This window comes from Glandiceps talaboti, chromosome 1 (assembly GCF_964340395.1).
Source record: "Glandiceps talaboti chromosome 1, keGlaTala1.1, whole genome shotgun sequence".
NCBI lineage: Eukaryota > Metazoa > Hemichordata > Enteropneusta > Spengelidae > Glandiceps > Glandiceps talaboti.
In genome coordinates this window covers 8,550,404-8,570,167 of record NC_135549.1, presented here as the reverse complement: position 1 = coordinate 8,570,167, position 19,764 = coordinate 8,550,404, and the positions used below count along the sequence as shown (strand labels likewise).

General features: G+C 36.9%; 2 protein-coding genes across 3 annotated transcripts in view; both read left to right on the top strand.

Annotated features, from left to right (window-relative positions):
• The window catches only part of LOC144441340 (protocadherin Fat 4-like), a 39,367-nt gene extending 26,231 nt beyond the window's left edge, over positions 1-13,136 (top strand). Inside the window, exons 20-28 of one of the 2 annotated variants that reach the window (XM_078130898.1) lie at positions 571-3,283; positions 3,954-4,207; positions 4,724-6,035; positions 6,437-6,582; positions 7,358-7,538; positions 8,234-8,508; positions 9,113-9,177; positions 9,946-9,967; positions 12,308-13,136. In XM_078130898.1, coding sequence (XP_077987024.1) covers positions 571-3,283; positions 3,954-4,207; positions 4,724-6,035; positions 6,437-6,582; positions 7,358-7,538; positions 8,234-8,508; positions 9,113-9,177; positions 9,946-9,967; positions 12,308-12,456 — 5,117 coding nt within the window. In that variant the 3' untranslated portion in view covers positions 12,457-13,136. Of the gene's footprint in view, positions 1-570; positions 3,284-3,953; positions 4,208-4,723; positions 6,036-6,436; positions 6,583-7,357; positions 7,539-8,233; positions 8,509-9,112; positions 9,178-9,945; positions 9,968-11,046 lie in introns of both variants that reach the window. The other variant, XM_078130906.1, reaches the window with a different exon arrangement.
• A 1,713-nt stretch (positions 13,137-14,849) lies between these two features.
• The window catches only part of LOC144442506 (protocadherin Fat 4-like), a 32,466-nt gene continuing 27,551 nt past the window's right edge, over positions 14,850-19,764 (top strand). The window contains exon 1 of the mRNA XM_078131907.1: positions 14,850-14,913. Within this exon, the coding sequence (XP_077988033.1) occupies positions 14,850-14,913 (64 nt within the window). The remainder of the gene's footprint in view (positions 14,914-19,764) is intronic.

Here is a 19,764-nt window from a genome sequence, read left to right as displayed (position 1 = left end):
TTCATAATTGACTCTGCAGTTGTCTTCACTGAAGTAGGGAGGGTTATTTTTGTGTTTACTCACTGATCTACAGACTGCATGTGGGCTGGACAAACACACAGAAAAAGACCGACGCAGGGGTATTCAACTGATGAGCGCTGACCAGAAACAATTCTTTTTTCGGTAGTATCAACATCTTAGACTTATAATTCCCAAATACAGCCAAACCCGTGTCACACAAACTACATGAACAACACTTATCTATCCACATGTATACACATACAACACATATTACATGTATTTATAGAAGTAGACCACACGAAACATAACACACACGATTACATAGCCTGATCAAAAGACCGAATATGGCTGTTGTGAAAATAAGGAGGTTTGACGATTTTGCTGTTTTTCCCAATCCATCCTAGCTACAGAATCAAAACATTGAAAACAACCAATTTATACTATTCTTTGAATGGGATGCGCATCATGTAAACCTGCATTTAGTGTGTAACTCAAATAACATAAGCATGTTGCAGTCCAATGGAAAAGTTTCCAAATCCAAACTTCTCATGCTTCCTTTCTTGATTTCAGGAGACCTCACATTCTCTATTGTATCCGGAAATGATGATGGAATATTTGAAATTGTGGAGAGTACCGGAGATTTATATCTTCAAACACAACTGAACTGGGAAAGTGTGACGTCATACAGGTTTGTTGTGCAGGCCAAAGATAATGGTGACGTGGTTAAAAGTGGTACAGCAACTGTTGTCATCGAAGTTCAGGACGATAATGACAACAAACCTTTCTGTGACCCCGTGGCTTACATTGAATCAGTGCCTGAGGACAGTCCCCTTGATACGTCAATAATAAAACCAATCTGTTCTGACTTGGACTTTGGGAGCAACTTCACTTACTCAATCGTTGACGGGAATGATGGGAGCTTCAGAATCGACCCAGAGACTGGCATTCTGTACACTAATGGTCGGTTAGATGCTGAATTCAATAGCAGCTATGTCCTAACCATATCTGTTTTTGATGGTCTCAGTTCTGCAACTGCCGTCATTACAGTGTATGTTCAGGGGGTGAATGAATTCCCACCGATGTACCAGCCTACCCCTGTTTACTTCACTTCTGTCACTGAAGATGCAGCACTAGGAACAATCTTCGAGACAGTATTTGCAACTGACGAGGATGCATTGAGTGATGGAGTGGTCAGATATTCCATTACAGGTGGAAACGTGGGTGACGTGTTTTCAATCGACTCTGTAACGGGTGACATCACCGTGAAAAGAGCACTTGACAGGGAAAGTGTTGATGAATATACCCTTGAAATTACAGCAACTGACCAGGCAAGTATTGGACAAGAGAAGTCAGCATTGGCGTCTGTTAGGGTAATCGTCGATGATATAAATGACCAGACACCATACTTTGAACCATACATATACGTAGCGTCCGTGAAAGAAGATGCTACTACCAGTTCTACGGTTGTCACTTTTACTGTATACGATGGCGACCTTGGCTCACCAAACACCGACTATACCATCGATATATTGACTAGCAATAGCCCCTTTGCAATATCTGGAGATGACCTTGTAGTTGATGGCGTTCTCGATTTCGAAACTGTAACATCATATTATCTCACAATCGAGGTTACTGATATGGGAACGATACCATATAGCTCAACAGGTCAAGTGGTTGTAAGAATTTTGCCAGTTAATGAGGAACCACCAACGTTTGACGTACCACAAGGAGGCTATGATAAAGGTATTGACGAAAACATTCCACCTGGAACGAGTGTATACAAGGTAACGGCTGAAGACATAGTCGATGCACCTGGACATGTGCACAGTACAATACGTTATTCAATAACCGGTGGAAATAGTGATGGGAAGTTTTATATCGACCAACTTACAGGTGACATCTATGTCGCTGGACAACTGGACAGGGAAACCAAAACTGATTATATATTGGAAATAACAGCTACAGATAGCCTCCCTGTGTTTGGAGATGAACTTACTGATGTCGAACCAGTATCCATTAATGTATTGGACACAAACGACAATGCTCCAATTTTTGAAAAAGAAGTTTATGCGATCACAGTAGTAGAGACAGTGTCCCAATATTCCCATTTATTGCAGCTATCTGCAACCGATAGAGATGACGGTACTAATGCCGATATAACTATAAGTATTGTTAGCGGGTACGATTATGGTAAATTCAAAATTGACGATAGTAATGGCAAGGAATATTTAACACTTGAAGCACAATCTCTTGCCTGGCACGAGAGAGAATTTTATTATGTTCGAGTTATGGCAACTGATAACGGAACACCACAAAGAACAAGCTATGCCAGGATCACCATTGAAGTTAAACCAATAAACCAAGACGCGCCGGTGTTTGCGGCCCAAACTGATGATATAGCAATTCCGGAAGATATTCTAATCGGTTCACCTATCTACACTGTAACTGCTACAGATGATGATTATGGCATCCATGGAGAACTCAGTTATTATATTGACGGTGGAAACGACGGTAGTTTTCACATAAACAAAGATACTGGTCTGATAACAGTAAGTGGTTTTATTGACAGAGAGCTTAAGGAATCTTACCTCCTAAACATTACCGTTTATGACAGTGCAGAGAACGAAACACTTGTAAAGGAGGACGAGTTTTCTCTGTCTATTACAATCACCGATGTCAATGATAATGATCCCATTTGTGCCATACCAAGAGAGATAGTCTATGTTAAAGAAATGCAGGAGGATATTATGGGTGGCTTTGAGATTCTGACAACTGTTACGGTGACAGATCCAGACACGGAATTAAATGCAGAACTTTTTCCTAGAGTTGTGGCGGGTGTTCGGTGGGAAGATTTAGAATTCAGTGGTTTCTTGTACCTTGAGGACCAAACTGAACTAATACCTAAACCATCTCCTCTTACATTAGACGTGGTTCCAAAAGTCGCTCTCGACAGAGAACTACACGACATTTACAGCATGGTAATAGAAATCACAGATCAAGGGACACCTAAACGTACAGCACTCTGTGAAGTTGAGATTCATCTAATAGATGTTAACGATAATGAGCCTATAATCACACCATCAAATGTAGCTTTCACGTTAGAGGAGGGAAATGCACCCAGAACACAGTTGTGGCAGTTCGAAGCTTATGACCCTGACGAAGGATCAAATGGAGATACATTCTTTACTATAATTGGGGGTAATGAAGAAAACCACTTTACTCTCGATGAAGATACCGGGGTGTTTAGAACAGATGTTACCTTGGATAGAGAAGAAATATCAAGGTATAGTGTAACGATTTAAGTAGAATTGTTCCAACTTCTTTCATGTGATGTTGCCAGCATGAAAAGTACAATATCATAAGTTGAAATTGTCTAAAAAATATATAGTGAAAGACCACTTTATTGGAGTGTTTGTTTATGCTATAATCTATTTGACAATGGGTGTATATACATAGGTTGACTATTGCCGAATTGTTTATTACTTGGTGAAACTGAATAAGGCTCATAATCTATATATAGATTTTAGTATCCAATAATGGAAATATATCTACTACTAGCTTAAACATGGTAAATTTCACAAGATTGTAAACTCATAGTGAAAACTGGAATCGTGGTGACCATGCCAAAGTTAATATAACAGGATAAACAAGCACTTCGGTTAACCTATATACAATAGAAGGGAAGGCATTGAGATAATAACTTATCATAGATGTTATCATTATGATTAAATATGGTGACATAGCTCATCAACTGATGCTCAATGTAATGAGCTTTTAAAACCTGTCCTTAAAAGACTACGATGATAGGATAATTGCGAATGCCACTTCGATAAATACACATGAAATATGATAAAAAGTACTTTAGAGATGTAACTGCTTTACATTCATATAATACACGGTATTGCGTGACTCTATCAAATAATCGATACTCCTAATTGGACTTACTCTTATAGTTACAATATGGTGGTTAAGGTGTCTGATCGTGGTGACCCAGCTCTCACAGCCACTGCTTTGGTTAATGTAACTGTAGAAGATCTAAATGATAACCCCCCAAAATGTAAAGAATCGTCTGCCAGAAAGCTAACTACTGACGTCAGAGAAGACTTTAAGCTCGGAATGAGTGCCTTGGTTGTACGAAGTAACGATAAGGATGACAACCAATTAAAGCATACTGAAAGAACATATAGGATTATTAGTGGCAATGACGGTAAGATTCGTTGATCAGTTCATTTACTCCTAAACCTATTTTTTTTTTACAATATTTTTTACAATATATTTTGTAAATACAAGGATTGTCGGATATGATATCCTAACACGTAAATTGTGCTGCTGCATACATGCAAGTATGTCAATTATTTTATTTATGTCAATTAATTTATTTACTATGCAAGTATGTCAATTATTATCAAGTATGTCAATTATATTGTGAACACTGAAGCAGAGTCTTAACTCCAGAATGAATAAAGTAAATCATAGAACAATTCAAATCTCTGACCACGATAGAGGTATTATAGGCATGGAAATATAGAGGCTATAAAAGTGACAAAAAACAATAGTGGTAGTGAATAAAAAATGCCAGAGGTTCTAGTCAAATGCTCTCGATAATTTATTTTCATATTTTTAGTTGTGTGAAACTTCTTAAAACTTTTTTTTCTGGAATTTATTTTATTGGTGGTGATTTTTTATTAGTAAATTGTGATCTTGTGTTTACTATCCATTTTAGGAACCTGGAATATCGACCCGGAGAAGGGTAATATATACCTAACCGGAAGCTTAAACCGAGGTGTGCGCCCAAGTTTCTCCTTTGTCATTCGTATAGAAGATGACGGAAATCCGACCACCTTATATGATGAGTGTACGGCAAACATAAATGTCCTTGAACCGTTGGAGGGATTGCCATTGGTGGATGCTGATATAATTTTCAGAGTACAAGAAAATATTCCCGTTGGTACAGTCATTGATGTTATTAATTGTAATGCCTTTGACAGCGATATTTGTAATGGCGAGGACTATTATTATTCTATCATTGATGGCCAGTATGCAGAACATTTCTATCTGGAACCTCTTACTGGTACCGTTATATCTGAAACAGAAGATCTGGATTACGAGAAGTATCCATTCTATAATTTTGTTGTGCATCTCGTCAACAATAATGGTGACGAATCATATGCTATTCTTCTTATCGAACTAATCGATCAAAATGACAATGCTCCGGCCTTCATCAACACATCGCCGTATGCCACTGGCGTACGTGAAGATAGTCTACTTGGTACGACTGTTATACACGTCTCTGCAGAGGATGAAGATGCTGGAGAAGGCAGTGTTATCACTTATTCCTTGTCAGCGGCCTTAGCTGATAATGGACCTATAGCAACCAAGTACTTCAGGATAAATCCCTTAACCGGTATCATTGTCATAAAGGAGGAACTTGACAGCGAAATGTACAGAGAAATAGAGCTTACTGTCCATGCAAGTGATTCCGGATCGCCCCCACTGACTGCTTCTTCTGTAGTCACAGTCCAGATAGTCGACGTTAATGACAATGAGCCAGTTTTTCAACCAACGTTCTATAGTGGAGAGTTGTCGTATTTGAACTTTTTAGGTGAACCGATTATCACACTTCATGCCACTGATGCTGACGAAGGAGCAGTTGTCCAGTTCAACGTTCAAGATTCGACAGGCACATTTACCGTCAATGCTGGAAGCGGAGATGTCAGCCTGGCCACGGGCGAAAGACCATCTGTTTACACAAAATATGCGTTTACAGCAACTGCGACAGATACTGGCAATCCACCATTAATTTCTACGCCAATAAATTGTCGAATAGACACATTCGATCCTTATTTACACTTAATTGACATTCACATCACTGGTCGTACCAAGGAGGACATAACAGATAATCTAGATGAATTTCTCGAACCACTGACTAACATCATTCTAGTTGATTACCCAACTGGTCGAATTGGACTTTCTCACGTAACGGTCATGGGTGATGTTGTAACTGCAGCAGCAAGAAAATTGTTACAGTCTGCGAGGTACAGTTCACTTCTACTATTTCCTCTGTTCCAAGTTAAGAGAAGATCTAAAAAATATGATAAGTGTATGCATATAGGAGACGAAAAAAATAGGATAAGAATAAAACTTAGTTTTCTTCCCTTTGAAGAAATCTCCCTGCCAACTGACCTGTCTGTCTGTCTGTCTGTCTGTCTGTCTGTCTGTCTGTCTGTCTGTCTGTCTGTCTGTCTCTGCCTGCCTATCTGTCTGTCTGTCTGTCTGTCTGTTTGTCTGTCTGTCTGTCTCTCTGCCTATCTGTCTGTCTGTCTGTCTGTCTGTCTGTCTGTCTGTCTGTCTGTCTATGCATATAGTGTTATGTGAATTGTCTCAAACCTATTGTTGCATTTATCATTTGGTGTGTTTCTGTATGCCACATTTACAGTATAATAGCACATGTATATGGTGTGGCTGATGATACAGCAGACAAAGACTTGGGATTGGCAAACACCAAGAACTTTATCTCTCAACAGTACCTCTACTCAGTGTTTGCATCTGATGACGTAGGAACACCTTCAGCTTCTCTGTCCAGTAAGTTATCTTTCTCTATTCGATGCCGCACACACAGTTGGATCATTTCCTGGGTAGGCTTTGATAAAGCAGTTGGAATGATATTAAGTTGGTCCATTTATATTGTCAATGTTGTGAGATAAAACAGTGTATTTCTCAATAAATGACTCAAGGAAATAAGTCAAGGTGAAAGTGATTTGTTTAAGCTTGGATAACTACAGAAAATTGGTGTGAGATTGGGGTGAAATTATGCTTGTAATCTTGTTCTCGAATCATGGGAAGGTTGCAGCAAAATGTGAGTGATTTCATAAAACGAACTTTCAAGCTTGAAAGCCTATATATATGTTACACCCAAACTGTGAAATTGCCCAATTCATTAAATGGGTAGGGAACTTTGCCCAGTTCACGAAATAGTCAATCTTGTTGCCCAGGTTATGAAGTGGGTATGGTAAGATATGCCCAGTAAATGAAATGAGCATCTTTTATAGGACACACACAAAATAAATATCAATCAAATAATTTTATTATCATGTATTTATAAACTCGTCATTTCACAATTCTTATTTTAATATAATTTAGTGTAGCTTGTGTCAACACCCAAATTCAAAACTCATGCCCCCCCCCCCCCCCCCCAATTTCATTTCGCCTCTTTTAGACCGTAATCTATACTCTCATTTGCATAAGGTTGACCATTCCATGGCCTGGGCAAAGTTACATGTACATTTCATGAATTGGGCAGTTTCACGGATTGGGTGTAACATATACATTGAATTAAATTTTGTCTTTCTGTTTTTAGCCTCTTCCGATTATCCCGCTATATTAGTTGAGAAACATGCGAGAGATGTTGAGTCCTTTTGGTTCTCAGCGGCGGGCATCGCAACGATCGTAGCGCTGTCTCTGCTTGGTCTTCTTGGTCTTCTAGGATGCTGCGCACTGTCATTCCACTGCTGTTGTGGCCATGGACCTGGCGGCCTAGAGTGAGTGATATAGTCGTACATGTGAATAGTAGTACCGACGCAAAGCAAACCTTATACGTGTCATATAAATAATGTGAGGTTCGTGGGTCAAAAAACCCACGTAAACGAGTTTACTATGAAGTCACTGAAGCGTGGAATAAATGCATTGTCCAGAAAATATTGGAACCCCATTATGCTCAGTTACAGTGTCAATAATTCAATCTCAAGCACGCGATCATGAATCACTATCAGTGTTTAAATCGAAGTTGCAATTCGACATTGGCGGTAAAATTGTGAAAATGCTCTTCAAGATATTAATGAATTGCATATACATAGTGGGGATTATGTGTTTTGGCTCTTCAAATCAAATGTGATAACTTAAAAACTATCGTCAAAGATTTCTGTAGCAGGGAGCCAATTTGATCAGTTGGTGCATGTAAAACACTACTTTGGTATATACTAAATTCACGTGAATATTTTGTTATGAAAATGTTCTTTCAAATAAAGGACAAACCTAAGAACACTTTTTCTATAATAGTGATCTGAGGATGCAATCATTATTATACATTATTGGCCATAAGGAAAGCAAAAGAAATAGTAACCAAAATACGTAAAAATCAGTTGACTGAGCCTTTGGTGGTGAGGCATATATGTTTACAACTACTGCTATGCAACTACAAACGATGTAATAACGATACGTGTACTTTAATTTCCAGGAGATGGGCTAAGGAGCAAGACATTGATGCTAGCCATGGTCACGACGGCTCGTGCCTTAATATGCCAGGGTGTAGATGGTGTACATTGTGCAGGTTACGTGCTGCGCTGACAATTAAGAAGTATTTAAACTGTGCGTGTTGTGGTTGTGATTTGAGTAACTTGTGTACTTGTAGTTGCTGCAGTAACTTGTGTAGTTGTTGTAAAAGTACACCAAGGTCAGCGCCTGAAGAACCAGAAATACCTCGTACTGGTAGACATGGATGGGGAGAGAATGGTAAGGAAAAACCTTTTACATTTGCAGCTGTGTCAAAATCTTAAAAATCTATGATGTCTCTGTCTGTCTGTCTGTCTGTCTGTCTGTCTGACTGTCTGCCTGCCTGGTTACCTGTTTGTACATCTGCCTGCCTGACTGCCATCCATCCACGCACCTGTCAATATGTCCACTTTCCTTGCTCTTATCAGTCTGTAGAGTCACCCACCCACCCATCTATCTATCTATCTATCTATCTATCTATCTATCTATCTATCTATCTATCTATCTATCTATCTATCTATCTATCTATCTATCTATCTATCTATCTATCTATCTATCTATCTTACTATCTATCTATCTATCTATCTATTTATCTATCTATCTATCTATCTATCTATCTATCCATCCATCCATCCATCCATCCATCCATCTAACCACCCACCCACTCACCCATCCCCCAACCATCCCTTTCTGTCAACCTCTAATACCGTGAACTTCCTTTAGGTAACGTAAAGTAAGACATTTAATGGCACGTCGGAAGTTAAGGATAACATCACAAGTGATAGAAGTAAGATGCTAATATTTCAGATATTAGAAATAAACATGTACTGTTTTTATATTCTAGTGTATAAGGAATACCACAGAAGTGAACTACCTGTCAAAGGGAAAGCTGGAGAGCCTGTCACATCCGTAAGTAGTCTTAGTATTAGAAAATGCACAAACTATTACAGCTTCGGACGTGCAAATGTATGGATCACCTTTGTTAACTAGTTCAACTTAATAGATTGCATAGATAGATTTCATTCACTGAACTTGACACAATGTTTTCAAAACAATAGGGCACCACTTCCTTTTAAAAGTAGTTTCAAAGCCAAGGTGGTCCCCCACCAGCTCTGTTAGTCTTGTACAATCATTGGAAGTACATCATAAAAGTGGGATAAGGACATTTTCTGAAGTCCCAGCTATACTACATGGTCCAAGTTGGTTTAAAGTCTTGGTTATTCAACAACACAAGGGTACTAAAGTGAGTCTGATGTTCATAGTATCAGGAATAAAGTGTTCAGTCTTGTACATCCAATGTGAAAGTCTTAAACTGTCTAATTTTGAGAAAGCCAGCTGACACAGATTTGATTACAATGTAACCATCATGATCCAGTTAGGTGCCAACTGAATAGTCTTAGTATGCCTATGATAAGAATAGCACTTGTCATTTACTGACTGAAATCTACCTTATACAGTAAGTTTAGTCTGACTAGTTACACAAATGAATTCATACGCTTGGATGTCCACAGCAGTATTAGCCCTTAGAAGTGTATTAATTGTTATTGTTTAACTTACACCATGACATGAACATGTATTTTGACATTCAAACTTTACGTGTATTCCAGTGAATAAATTCAATAAATAAAATTGATGAACATGAGTGTTATTGACGGATTTTCTTATATTTTATTTCAGAGTGGAGGAGGAGGTGTTCAAGGTAAGTTGTCATCCATAATACTGTGTTTCAGCAATCTCCTCGTATTTGTTTTTCATTTTTTTAATGTATTGAGTTTATGGGAACATTTCAATTGCACTAACCTGTTTACCTGTGCACGTGCTGAATTGAAGGACTAATCCCTCATCAAACTCTGCCGTGTTTAACAAACCCAAATAGGATCTGACTTTGCTTTACTGTTAGACTGTTTTTTTTGTTCTAATTATAATGTCACCACGCCAAGCCCAGTCGGTAGGATACGGGTTATAACATTAATCTAGCGTAAACTTTTCAATTTCCAACACAAACAGTTTTAGAAAGCTGTGTCTAGAGCTTTCAGCATTTCACTGAGGACTTCATCAGCAGACTGGAGTAATAACTATGCACTAAAACAAAGGTGTTAATTACTAGTTTTAGAATACACACCACCACGGCTTAGTGAGTGATGTTAACACCTTGGTGTTAATACTGTACATGTAATGAAATGGGAAGGTATATAGTCCAAATGTATCAATGGTTTCTAAAATGATCTTCACTGAAAAAACTTTGTCGAACTTAAATTACATCACACACAAAAGCAAACCAATAATAACGTGAAAACTGAACACTGATTTTTTTTTGTATTTAACAAAATTTTTATTGCAGTCAGAAAAAAACCCAAAAAACATGAATATTAATGTTTATACTTGAAATTTGCCAAAGATCACATTCACGCTCAAAGCATGGCTGTATTTACGATGACAGCCATTTTCGAAGAAAGTGAAAGAGGAAACTGGTTATGATATATGTATTATAAATAAATCAACAACTCACGATACACCCCTTCGAGACTGACAGCAATTCAAACAGCAATTATAGTGTGGTACTACTTAACCAAATAAATCAAAGTCATACCACTGAACATGCATTTATTCACGTAATATCGTCATCCATCACCTAATTAAACAAACAACATCTTCGGACAAAGTTTCATTCTTTAAACCTGCAGACAGGAGAATTCATCTTCATATGATAATTTTTTTTGTTTCTAAATATCAACGGCACCGCCTGATGCTATTGGTTTCCTAATTGTATTTTTACAGGTGGCGGCAAGCTGCCCAATGTCAGTGAATAACGTGAAGATTGCGATGAGTTAAATCATGTAAAAATCGAAACATACGAACAACCAGCTTGGAGTACCTTCTCATTTCATCATGTATAATTGGACTCACTAATTTACAGTAGTCGTGCAAGCGATTTTAGATTTAGGTTTATTGCAATCATTGTTATGTAACCCCTTTTTGTGATCTATAAAACTTTAATATAGTGTTAACACTTTTGAAAGAATTTATCGTCAACCCTAAATTGTACTTCAAAAGCTAGTTCACACGGTACGAGTAGAAAACAGAGTTACATTTGTCGCTCTCGCTCTCCGTCCGCCAACTCTTTTTCGCTATGACTAGGGTCTAGGATGTGAATTATTGAAAGTAGTACATGTACAGGTATTGATATACGAATTGTCTATGTATTTGACAGGCATGACAGGCGTGTTCCATAGTTTTACTAAAACTTTCATTGTACCTTTTATTCTACAAAAGAATATTTTTGAGATTTTAAAAATCCCCAAAAGGCCTCTCTGTACGACTGTGGTTTCTTAAGAGTATATTGTAACATTTACATTGTTTTTATATATATTTACATACACACTGGGAATATAGTGAGGTATGCATGATTGCAAACCGTGTCAACTTTATGACGCGCTATAATAGGAGAACATTAATGCCCTTGTAATCAAAGCATTGCAACTAAAGATAAGAATTTTGGGTGAATACAATTATTCGGGTGTAGCCGATGTGTAGTGAAAGTGTACAATGTATTCTAGTTTTGTGTACTATTACAAGTAACTACAGTTAGTTGTTTTACTGGCCTATGGCTACGCCGGGTGTGTCTTATTACTATAAAGTCCAAGTATGCTTATTGATTACAATTTGACTCATGGTAATTAATTCAATAACTATATAAACTAGCAACTTTAGGTAGGACGACTTAATGCATAAGTGTGACTGTGCATTATAACGAAAAGTTAACACGGAACGAGAGATACTGGCTGACTGTCTTGACAAATTACCGAATTCTGTCGAAGTATAAGCAATTATGTAAGGTACAGGACATTTTTTTGCTATCGTGTGAAAGTTACTTTGAGTTCATATGGTGATTAACAGTTCGGCACAAATTCTCTGCATTGTGATACCTGATTTGCTCATCAATGTATATATTATGGTATTATAATATAAATTCTTTTATCATTGTCGATAACATCACAGTAATGCTTAATCAGGCGCTGTACAACATTCATTTTGACAGATGATGTTGAGAAGATAAAAAAGCAACACGAAGCTGATAAAGTCCACCTCAAACAGGTACAAGGTGCTGACAAGGCCCGGGCTGAGCAAGACCTAAAAGACAGATTAGCCGAGAGAAGATCTCGTCGTTATGGCAACCCTCAGAACTAATGAGAAATTCGATAATAACGTAATTTTATGATTGTGATTGAATGTATGCTATTGTCAAAGTACAGTGTGATGAATAGACGTCGACAGTTAGGAATGCTAAGGACATGTTATATCACTCGAACTTTCATTGTTATCATTTTAAAGTTAAAAGTTTATGCTTTTAGTTGTAGTTTTCGTAATCTTCTGTTATTGGTCAAAAGACAACTTCAAAAGGGACTCTATTGTACATTGGACGGTGACTTCATTGATTGATCGATGTGTCAATGGAATGCATCATTTCGGAATCCAAAGTAATCTAGACATTGTAATAACCAGTTTCACAAACAAACAAATGACTTGAATTGTATGTATTCATCTAACAAAGGAAATATTTCCTGCTTTAAAAGTCACATTAAAAAGTTAACCTTTTCAGCAAAGAGTCGTGTGTATATGTATATAAGTATATTTTCATAAACTATTATGACATAGATATAGGTACAATAAATACATATTTTATTGATTGATTACTAAAAAGATGGAAATAACGCTGTCATGACATTGTGTGGCGTGACACTACCTCATGAGATGACATTTAATAGATAGTATTGGTTGTTTTCAACCTCGTTTCCTTCAAACGTTTTATCAAAATGTACTACTAATAAATTCTTCTTGTATATCAATTGAAAAGGCATCAGTCAGACGATCCATGATAATAAAGAAACACATTGTTGTAATCGACAGAGTCTATTTCATCATCTTTTTTAAAGAGAGGTTCGACAAAGTAAATGATGATTCTTACATACTTTGTCATGAAATCTGGGTTTAAAATTTTCAGCAACATGTCGATTGAAAAAATGATCATGATCACACCCATACTACAAATGTGCATGACAATCATCTAATTTAAACTTTTAAAAAAGTACATTCATATATGTTCAGATTCGTCATGTATCCATAAAGGGATCGACGAATTTCATGGGCGTTGCGCATATTTTGCAAACTCCTCTTTTGGGCATGAAGTCTTCAGAGATAGAAATGTTTGTGTCTTTTACACACACACACACACACACACACACACACACACACACACACACACACACACACACACACACACACACATATATATATGCACGCTATTTCTCTAAAGACTTTCTTACACTTTTTGTCATAAAACCTTAGCATTTGGGTGTGTGAGACACACAATTCTTGTTTGAGACACACTGAATCCTGGTCATAAGAGCAGTGTGTAAAGCAGGATGCTTTGAAGAAGTCACCTCCGACTAACGCATCTTTTGATGTGTTCTGTTATAGAGTAAATTGTAGCATAAAACGTCAAATGCTAAGCTCTTATGACCAGGATTCATTGTGTCTCAAACAAGGATTGTGTGTGTCTCACACCCAAATGCTAAGGTTTTATGACAAAAAGTGTACTTTGCGACCATTCTCTTATTTCGGTTAGTTTTTCCACTTTGCAAATCTTAAAACTTCCCAGTATTTTATATTCATTTCAACTGGCAACTGGAAATCAATCAAACAGTAACAAGAATCCCAACAAGACATACCTGGATTTGATTTGACAGTTGATGAGAGGAATGGGGAGCGCTGTCATCTTTGGCAGCTTTTGTTGTCATGCTTGGTCTCTCGCAGCCAAATCCGTACCCATTTCAAATCATCTGAGTCAGCGCACCATAAGCTTACTAAGAACGTCAATCGAGAGAATGCTTTAGAGTATGTAATCCGGCGAAATTGAAAAGATTTACTAAACACACTCACTGGAAGTTTTTGAAACTGGACAAATGACTTAACAACTATGGAGCGCTGTATGGACTGTGTTGATGGTATCTGAATGCTAATCGTATAACCTCTCACCTATAACTATTACGCAGTTTACCAACAGCTCCATAAAGAAACAGAGAACACAAAGGAACAGAACACAGTTGGTACATGGTCCACACCTCTAGTTGTTATTACAAACAATATGGGAACAAAAAATAATGGTCATGCGAGAATCCATGGCAACCATTGCCTTTAAGATTCGAAGGGTGCAACACCTATCCTATTCGCAGTACACGTCGTACGGATAGTGGTATAGCGAAGTAAAAGAATGAGTTAGATATATGTTTGTCTTTTCCGTCTGTATACTGAGAGTATTACCCCGATCATGCGTGAAAGGATGTCACGTCTGGGCATAAATAGTCTCAGCAAAATACAAAGATCAAAGAAATAACAAAGACGTCATCACAAAACCTTGAAAAGATTCAAAAGCAATGATTCTTCATGTTTGTGTTCCAATATATAATCAACATTCAGACAAGAAGGTTCTCGATCTCAAGAAGGGAGTTTTAATTTTTCGATCGTCTCGGACATTCTCTCGGTTGTTTGGAGCTCCACTCGAACTTGCTTTAAGATTCAAGATGCCAATCAAAAAGATGATATTTCTAGTATTTTGTTTGATTCTATTATTTGGAGAGGCTTTAGGTGAGTAAGATATCTGAATCGTTCAGGTTTATTGTATATTAACCCCTATGTGACCAATGTATATCCCTTGTAGCATGCTTTGCAGTATGTCCTCAACAGCCACTTTTACTGTGAAAATAGTTGGTCGTATTTGATCAACGTTTTGTGGAAGACTATGATGACTGCAGTGTAGTGGAAAAGACTCGGCACGACGATAAAATGTTAATGGCGGAAACTAAGCATTCGTGATTTTTCTGTATGTTTATTGCACTAGTGTTACAAAAAGTAATTTCAAAATAACACCATTGATACTAATGCTCCGATTGAAACTGGCTTGATGGCTAATTTTGACGTTGTTCTTTACAACAATCAAATATGTGTTATTTCACCGAGACTTGCACTTGTTTTATTCGCATTTGGCTATTCGTAAATACATTATTGCGTTACTTCAAAGTTGGCAAGAGCGAGCAAAATGTCATTCCTGTGTACAAATCCATATAGGGTACTTTATCACATTCAGTAGACCGATGTAGACATTTGTTTGCTACGATGATGACAGGATGTAATCGTCAGTTATAACAACTTTTATTACCAGAAATTATAGACTTATACTAAACTTATATACAAATGTACAAAATATCAAAATTTACAAGTCAAATGAGCCACAGAATAGATAGTGTAGAGAATTACGAAACACATTTCTGCCTAAGGCCACAACAATCAGTGTGATTAAACGGCGTGTTGTATCAGAATGACAGCTGGGAAACTAAATAAGAATTCATGTGACAAAAAGAAAGTAAAGTGAGAACAGAAACAATACACAATTTAAAAAAATGTTGACTGGAATGTAGTTTAAGGTCGTCTCTATTACTAGTTGTTTTTTTCTGTCAGAGTAAGGCATATAGTTCTAATGTTTTGTTCCGGCGTGTTTGAGGCCATGTTGGTTTATGGAGACGTTTACTTTTGGAATTACTAGGTTAATAACGATAAACGAAATGCTAATTTTGATTTTCTTCAAAACACACAACCGATACACACAAGTATACCTCGGGGTCAGGCCCACGGAAACCACACCAGTTAATAAGAACACTCGAGTAAAAGTGGTTTCTGCGAGTAACTTACGAAAGCTTTTTCCATCAGGTGCCTATTTCATTGCAAATATGAAAGGTAACTAAGCTAAGAAATGCGACCGAACATCTATTCTTGCAGTTGGCGTGTAATTAGTCATTATTTGGCATTGATGATCTTTTAACTTAATGTTGTCGTCTATGTGACTACTAGTCGCTAAATGCAAACTTTGTTCGAGTATTAATTCAGAACACCTGATAGTTCACTGTGACCTTAAGTCGCACATTAACATTAACATTACCCTAAGACATTAATAGTAAATTGTAATTACCCTAAGACATTAATAGTAAATTGTAATTACCCTTAATAGTAAATTGTGGAGATTTGAAAATTGTATTATCCATATATGTCGATATATAGGAATTTAGGAGCACTTTCAGTTCTGCGTTTCACATCAGAACATATGACGCTTCTACGCGACACCTGGTATGGTACCAGCGAATTGTAATGTTATCTAAAATGTAGATATGTCGTGACCAACCAGTACAATAGGGAACTTACAAACCCGTCATTGAATGTTGCATCATGGGAAATGTGATATTAAATATCAATCAGTACTGCAAACAATATCATTACATCGTTTGTAACCACAAATAATCATTTCATGGATACCCTGATCATTGTAGGAGGGCTATTCTATCGATAGCCCAGATCAGGTATTATGAAAACTACAGATAATCCTATAGTCCTTTGCAAGTGAGCATGCTCAGTCTGGATTGCAAGTTCCCTATTGTGTTACCGCGATGTTTTCTCTGCGCCACCCAATTAGGATTGGCTCTAGACAATGTTTTTTTCTATCGCCATACAATGATAATTGCGTCACCTGCAATAGTTATTTCGTTTACGTTTGCTACTCACAGCATCATTTATATTCTTTATGGATGCGTCGAAAGCTTTTGATCATTCTAATTACTGGACGTCGGACGCTTTTTAAGAAACTTTCATTGAGGGGAGTTCCTGTAATATTTGTAAGACTTTTTATATTTTGGTGTAGATCCAAGCATGTCTTTGATAAGTTGGATGTACAGTTTCATTTACAGTAATTTTAGTATTATCTCCGTTTTTAATGTTTATATCGATGAGCTGAGATTATAAAGTTGACTAAGTTTGGTATCACAATCCTTAATCACATTTTTATGCCACTGTTCTTTTGTGTTTAGTCCTTCAAGCAAAACTTGCACAACCTGATCCATGTATGTGTATTGATCACGACATTATTCTAAATGTAACAGAAAAACAACAACAGTTTGCATGAATGTGATGCCAAATTACTTGTATACACTCCAGATATTTATTTGAATTGTGATAAGCCCTTAAAAGTATGCGTACAGCCATTACCATTGTGCAGAGGAGTAATATCATGTAGAGTGAAATTTGTGCAACGAAATAAAATTTGTGCCGAGCAAAACAATGAATTCACAGAGCCACTATCATTATACGGAGAGATCATTGCCAGGTGAGAATAATATTGTGCAGCGCACAAAAAATTATTTCACAGAGCCAAGTCGTGACTGTAGGGAGTAAACTTGTGACTTTGTGCATAGCAAAAACATGATTAAGCGCAGAAACTATAATTGCGTAGAGTGAATATATCACGGCAATACGATCATTTGTACTGGTTGGCCACATCACAATGATCTCTCAATGACGTGTACGACTCTGTCTCTATACCGTATTCATCTAAGGTAAATATATTCGAAAGAGATGGCACTCTTGTTTGCTAGACAATAGACAGACAGATAATTATACCATCACGCAACCATGCCATAAAGAAGAAAGGTGAACTTTGATCTATATATCTCGTTGTTACGCTCCCCTCCCAAACTTTGCTTTAGCTCCTTTACAAGCCTTTATGCAATGTTTACAAGATATCAACGAATTTCCTCTAAAAAACAAATAGTTACAAAAGAAAACGAATTTTACCTCATTTTATGGGGAGATGTGTGTATATGTGTGTGTGTGTGTCTGTTTTTCTGTCTGTCTGTCTGTCTGTCTGTCTGTCTGTCTGTGTCTGTGTGTGTATGTGTCTGTCTGTCTGTCTGTCTGTCTGTCTGTCTGTCTGTCTGTCTGTCTGTCTGTTATCGTTTCCTCAAAGACGACTGACACACTTCAAATGAAATTTGGTACACACAATCTTTTAAGTAATGGCTAGAATGGATTAGATTTTGGTAACTGTCTTGATTATTAATGAGGCACTTCAGTAATTGCCTAATATTTTCAGAATGCAGGCTTCAAATGTCATATAATTTGGTATATACAACATGATAACAAAGTATGTGGGTCCTATACAGTGATTTGGTGTAGCTTTTAGCTTCAGTGTGTAATTTGCATTATATAAAGAATTTCGGTTATTTGTCAATATCTTAGGAACACATGATTCAAAAGCGAAATATTATTCTAAAAGCCTGTTGATGGATTTTTTAGCTGTAAATAGTAATTTGCATAATTTGGTTAGCAGACAATATCTTAAATATGAAAACCTCAAAGGTACTAGAATTTGGTGTATACATTGATGAAAATAAAGTATAAATGTCCTACAAAGCTCATTTCATTCATGTAGCTGTTAATTTTAATGACTATTAGATTCATCAAATTCAATTTCGAATTAATCATTTTAACAAGTAATTAGTAGATGGCTTGATGTTTGTAAGTGTAATGTGTATGTTTTTCATTTTATTTTTTACTCTTAACTGTGATGCTCAAAATACATTATATGCATTTGTGATAACGATTTGTATTGTTTTTTGATGCATTTCAATTTATCCACAGGGATCAGTAAAAATAGTCATCTCTTATCTCATGCATTTCATCTCATTTCTCATTTCATCTCATTTCATGTCATCTCATTTCATGTTACTTCACTTGCATGCAACAAATTGCATTAACGTAAAAATCATTCAACTTTAACATTACAATATATAAACGAATTTCACAAGACAGATAGTCCATAGGAGAAGAGTTTTAATTTGGTGGGCTCTAACTATATCAATGGTTAATACACTATTACTGGATTCGTCATGCACCTAAACCTATGGATAATGTTAATCTATATACATTTGTACCTGTTCAACACGTTTTGTCAAAATTGGAATTATTTTGGTTGTCAGTATATCAGTATATTGAATCCAGCACTTTGAGTAGCCGACATAGTTTGTCCAATCTATTGTTCACGTTTTGGTTACCATGTCAATTGCGAAATTGTTTGAAGCTACGTATTTTGGATATGCTTAGTAAATGTAAACCAACAGATATAATCAATTTGTAGTCCATTTTGCCAAAAATACTTCATTCTCAATCTCATCTATTCATATTGCTATGGTTACCAAGGATATCCACCAAAATAAAACATGTTGGTCCTTCCCACTATATTGAATCTTTCTGCACAGCTTCATCTAAATAAACCTGTATAGTATTCAGTGCATTCAGTATAGTATTCAGTGATTCTAAGATGTGTCTAAGATTCTAAGATCAATTTTAATGTAGCAATATACTATACCCTTAGACACGTTCATCGGGTCGGAAAGACAGTTACAGTACGTATTGTACCACGACAAAGCGTTCATAATTATTACTTACGAGTAACGCCTGTTCAGGTCAATAGGCTTTGTCAAACTGTCCGTTTGCTGGCTGTACCGCTAGGCGGCGTATTGGCAAATCTGAGAATCTCGCCACACCAGATCAGAAGAAAAAGGGGCAACACCATGAACAGTGATGAGGGATTACGGCAACTTGATAAAAAGTCAA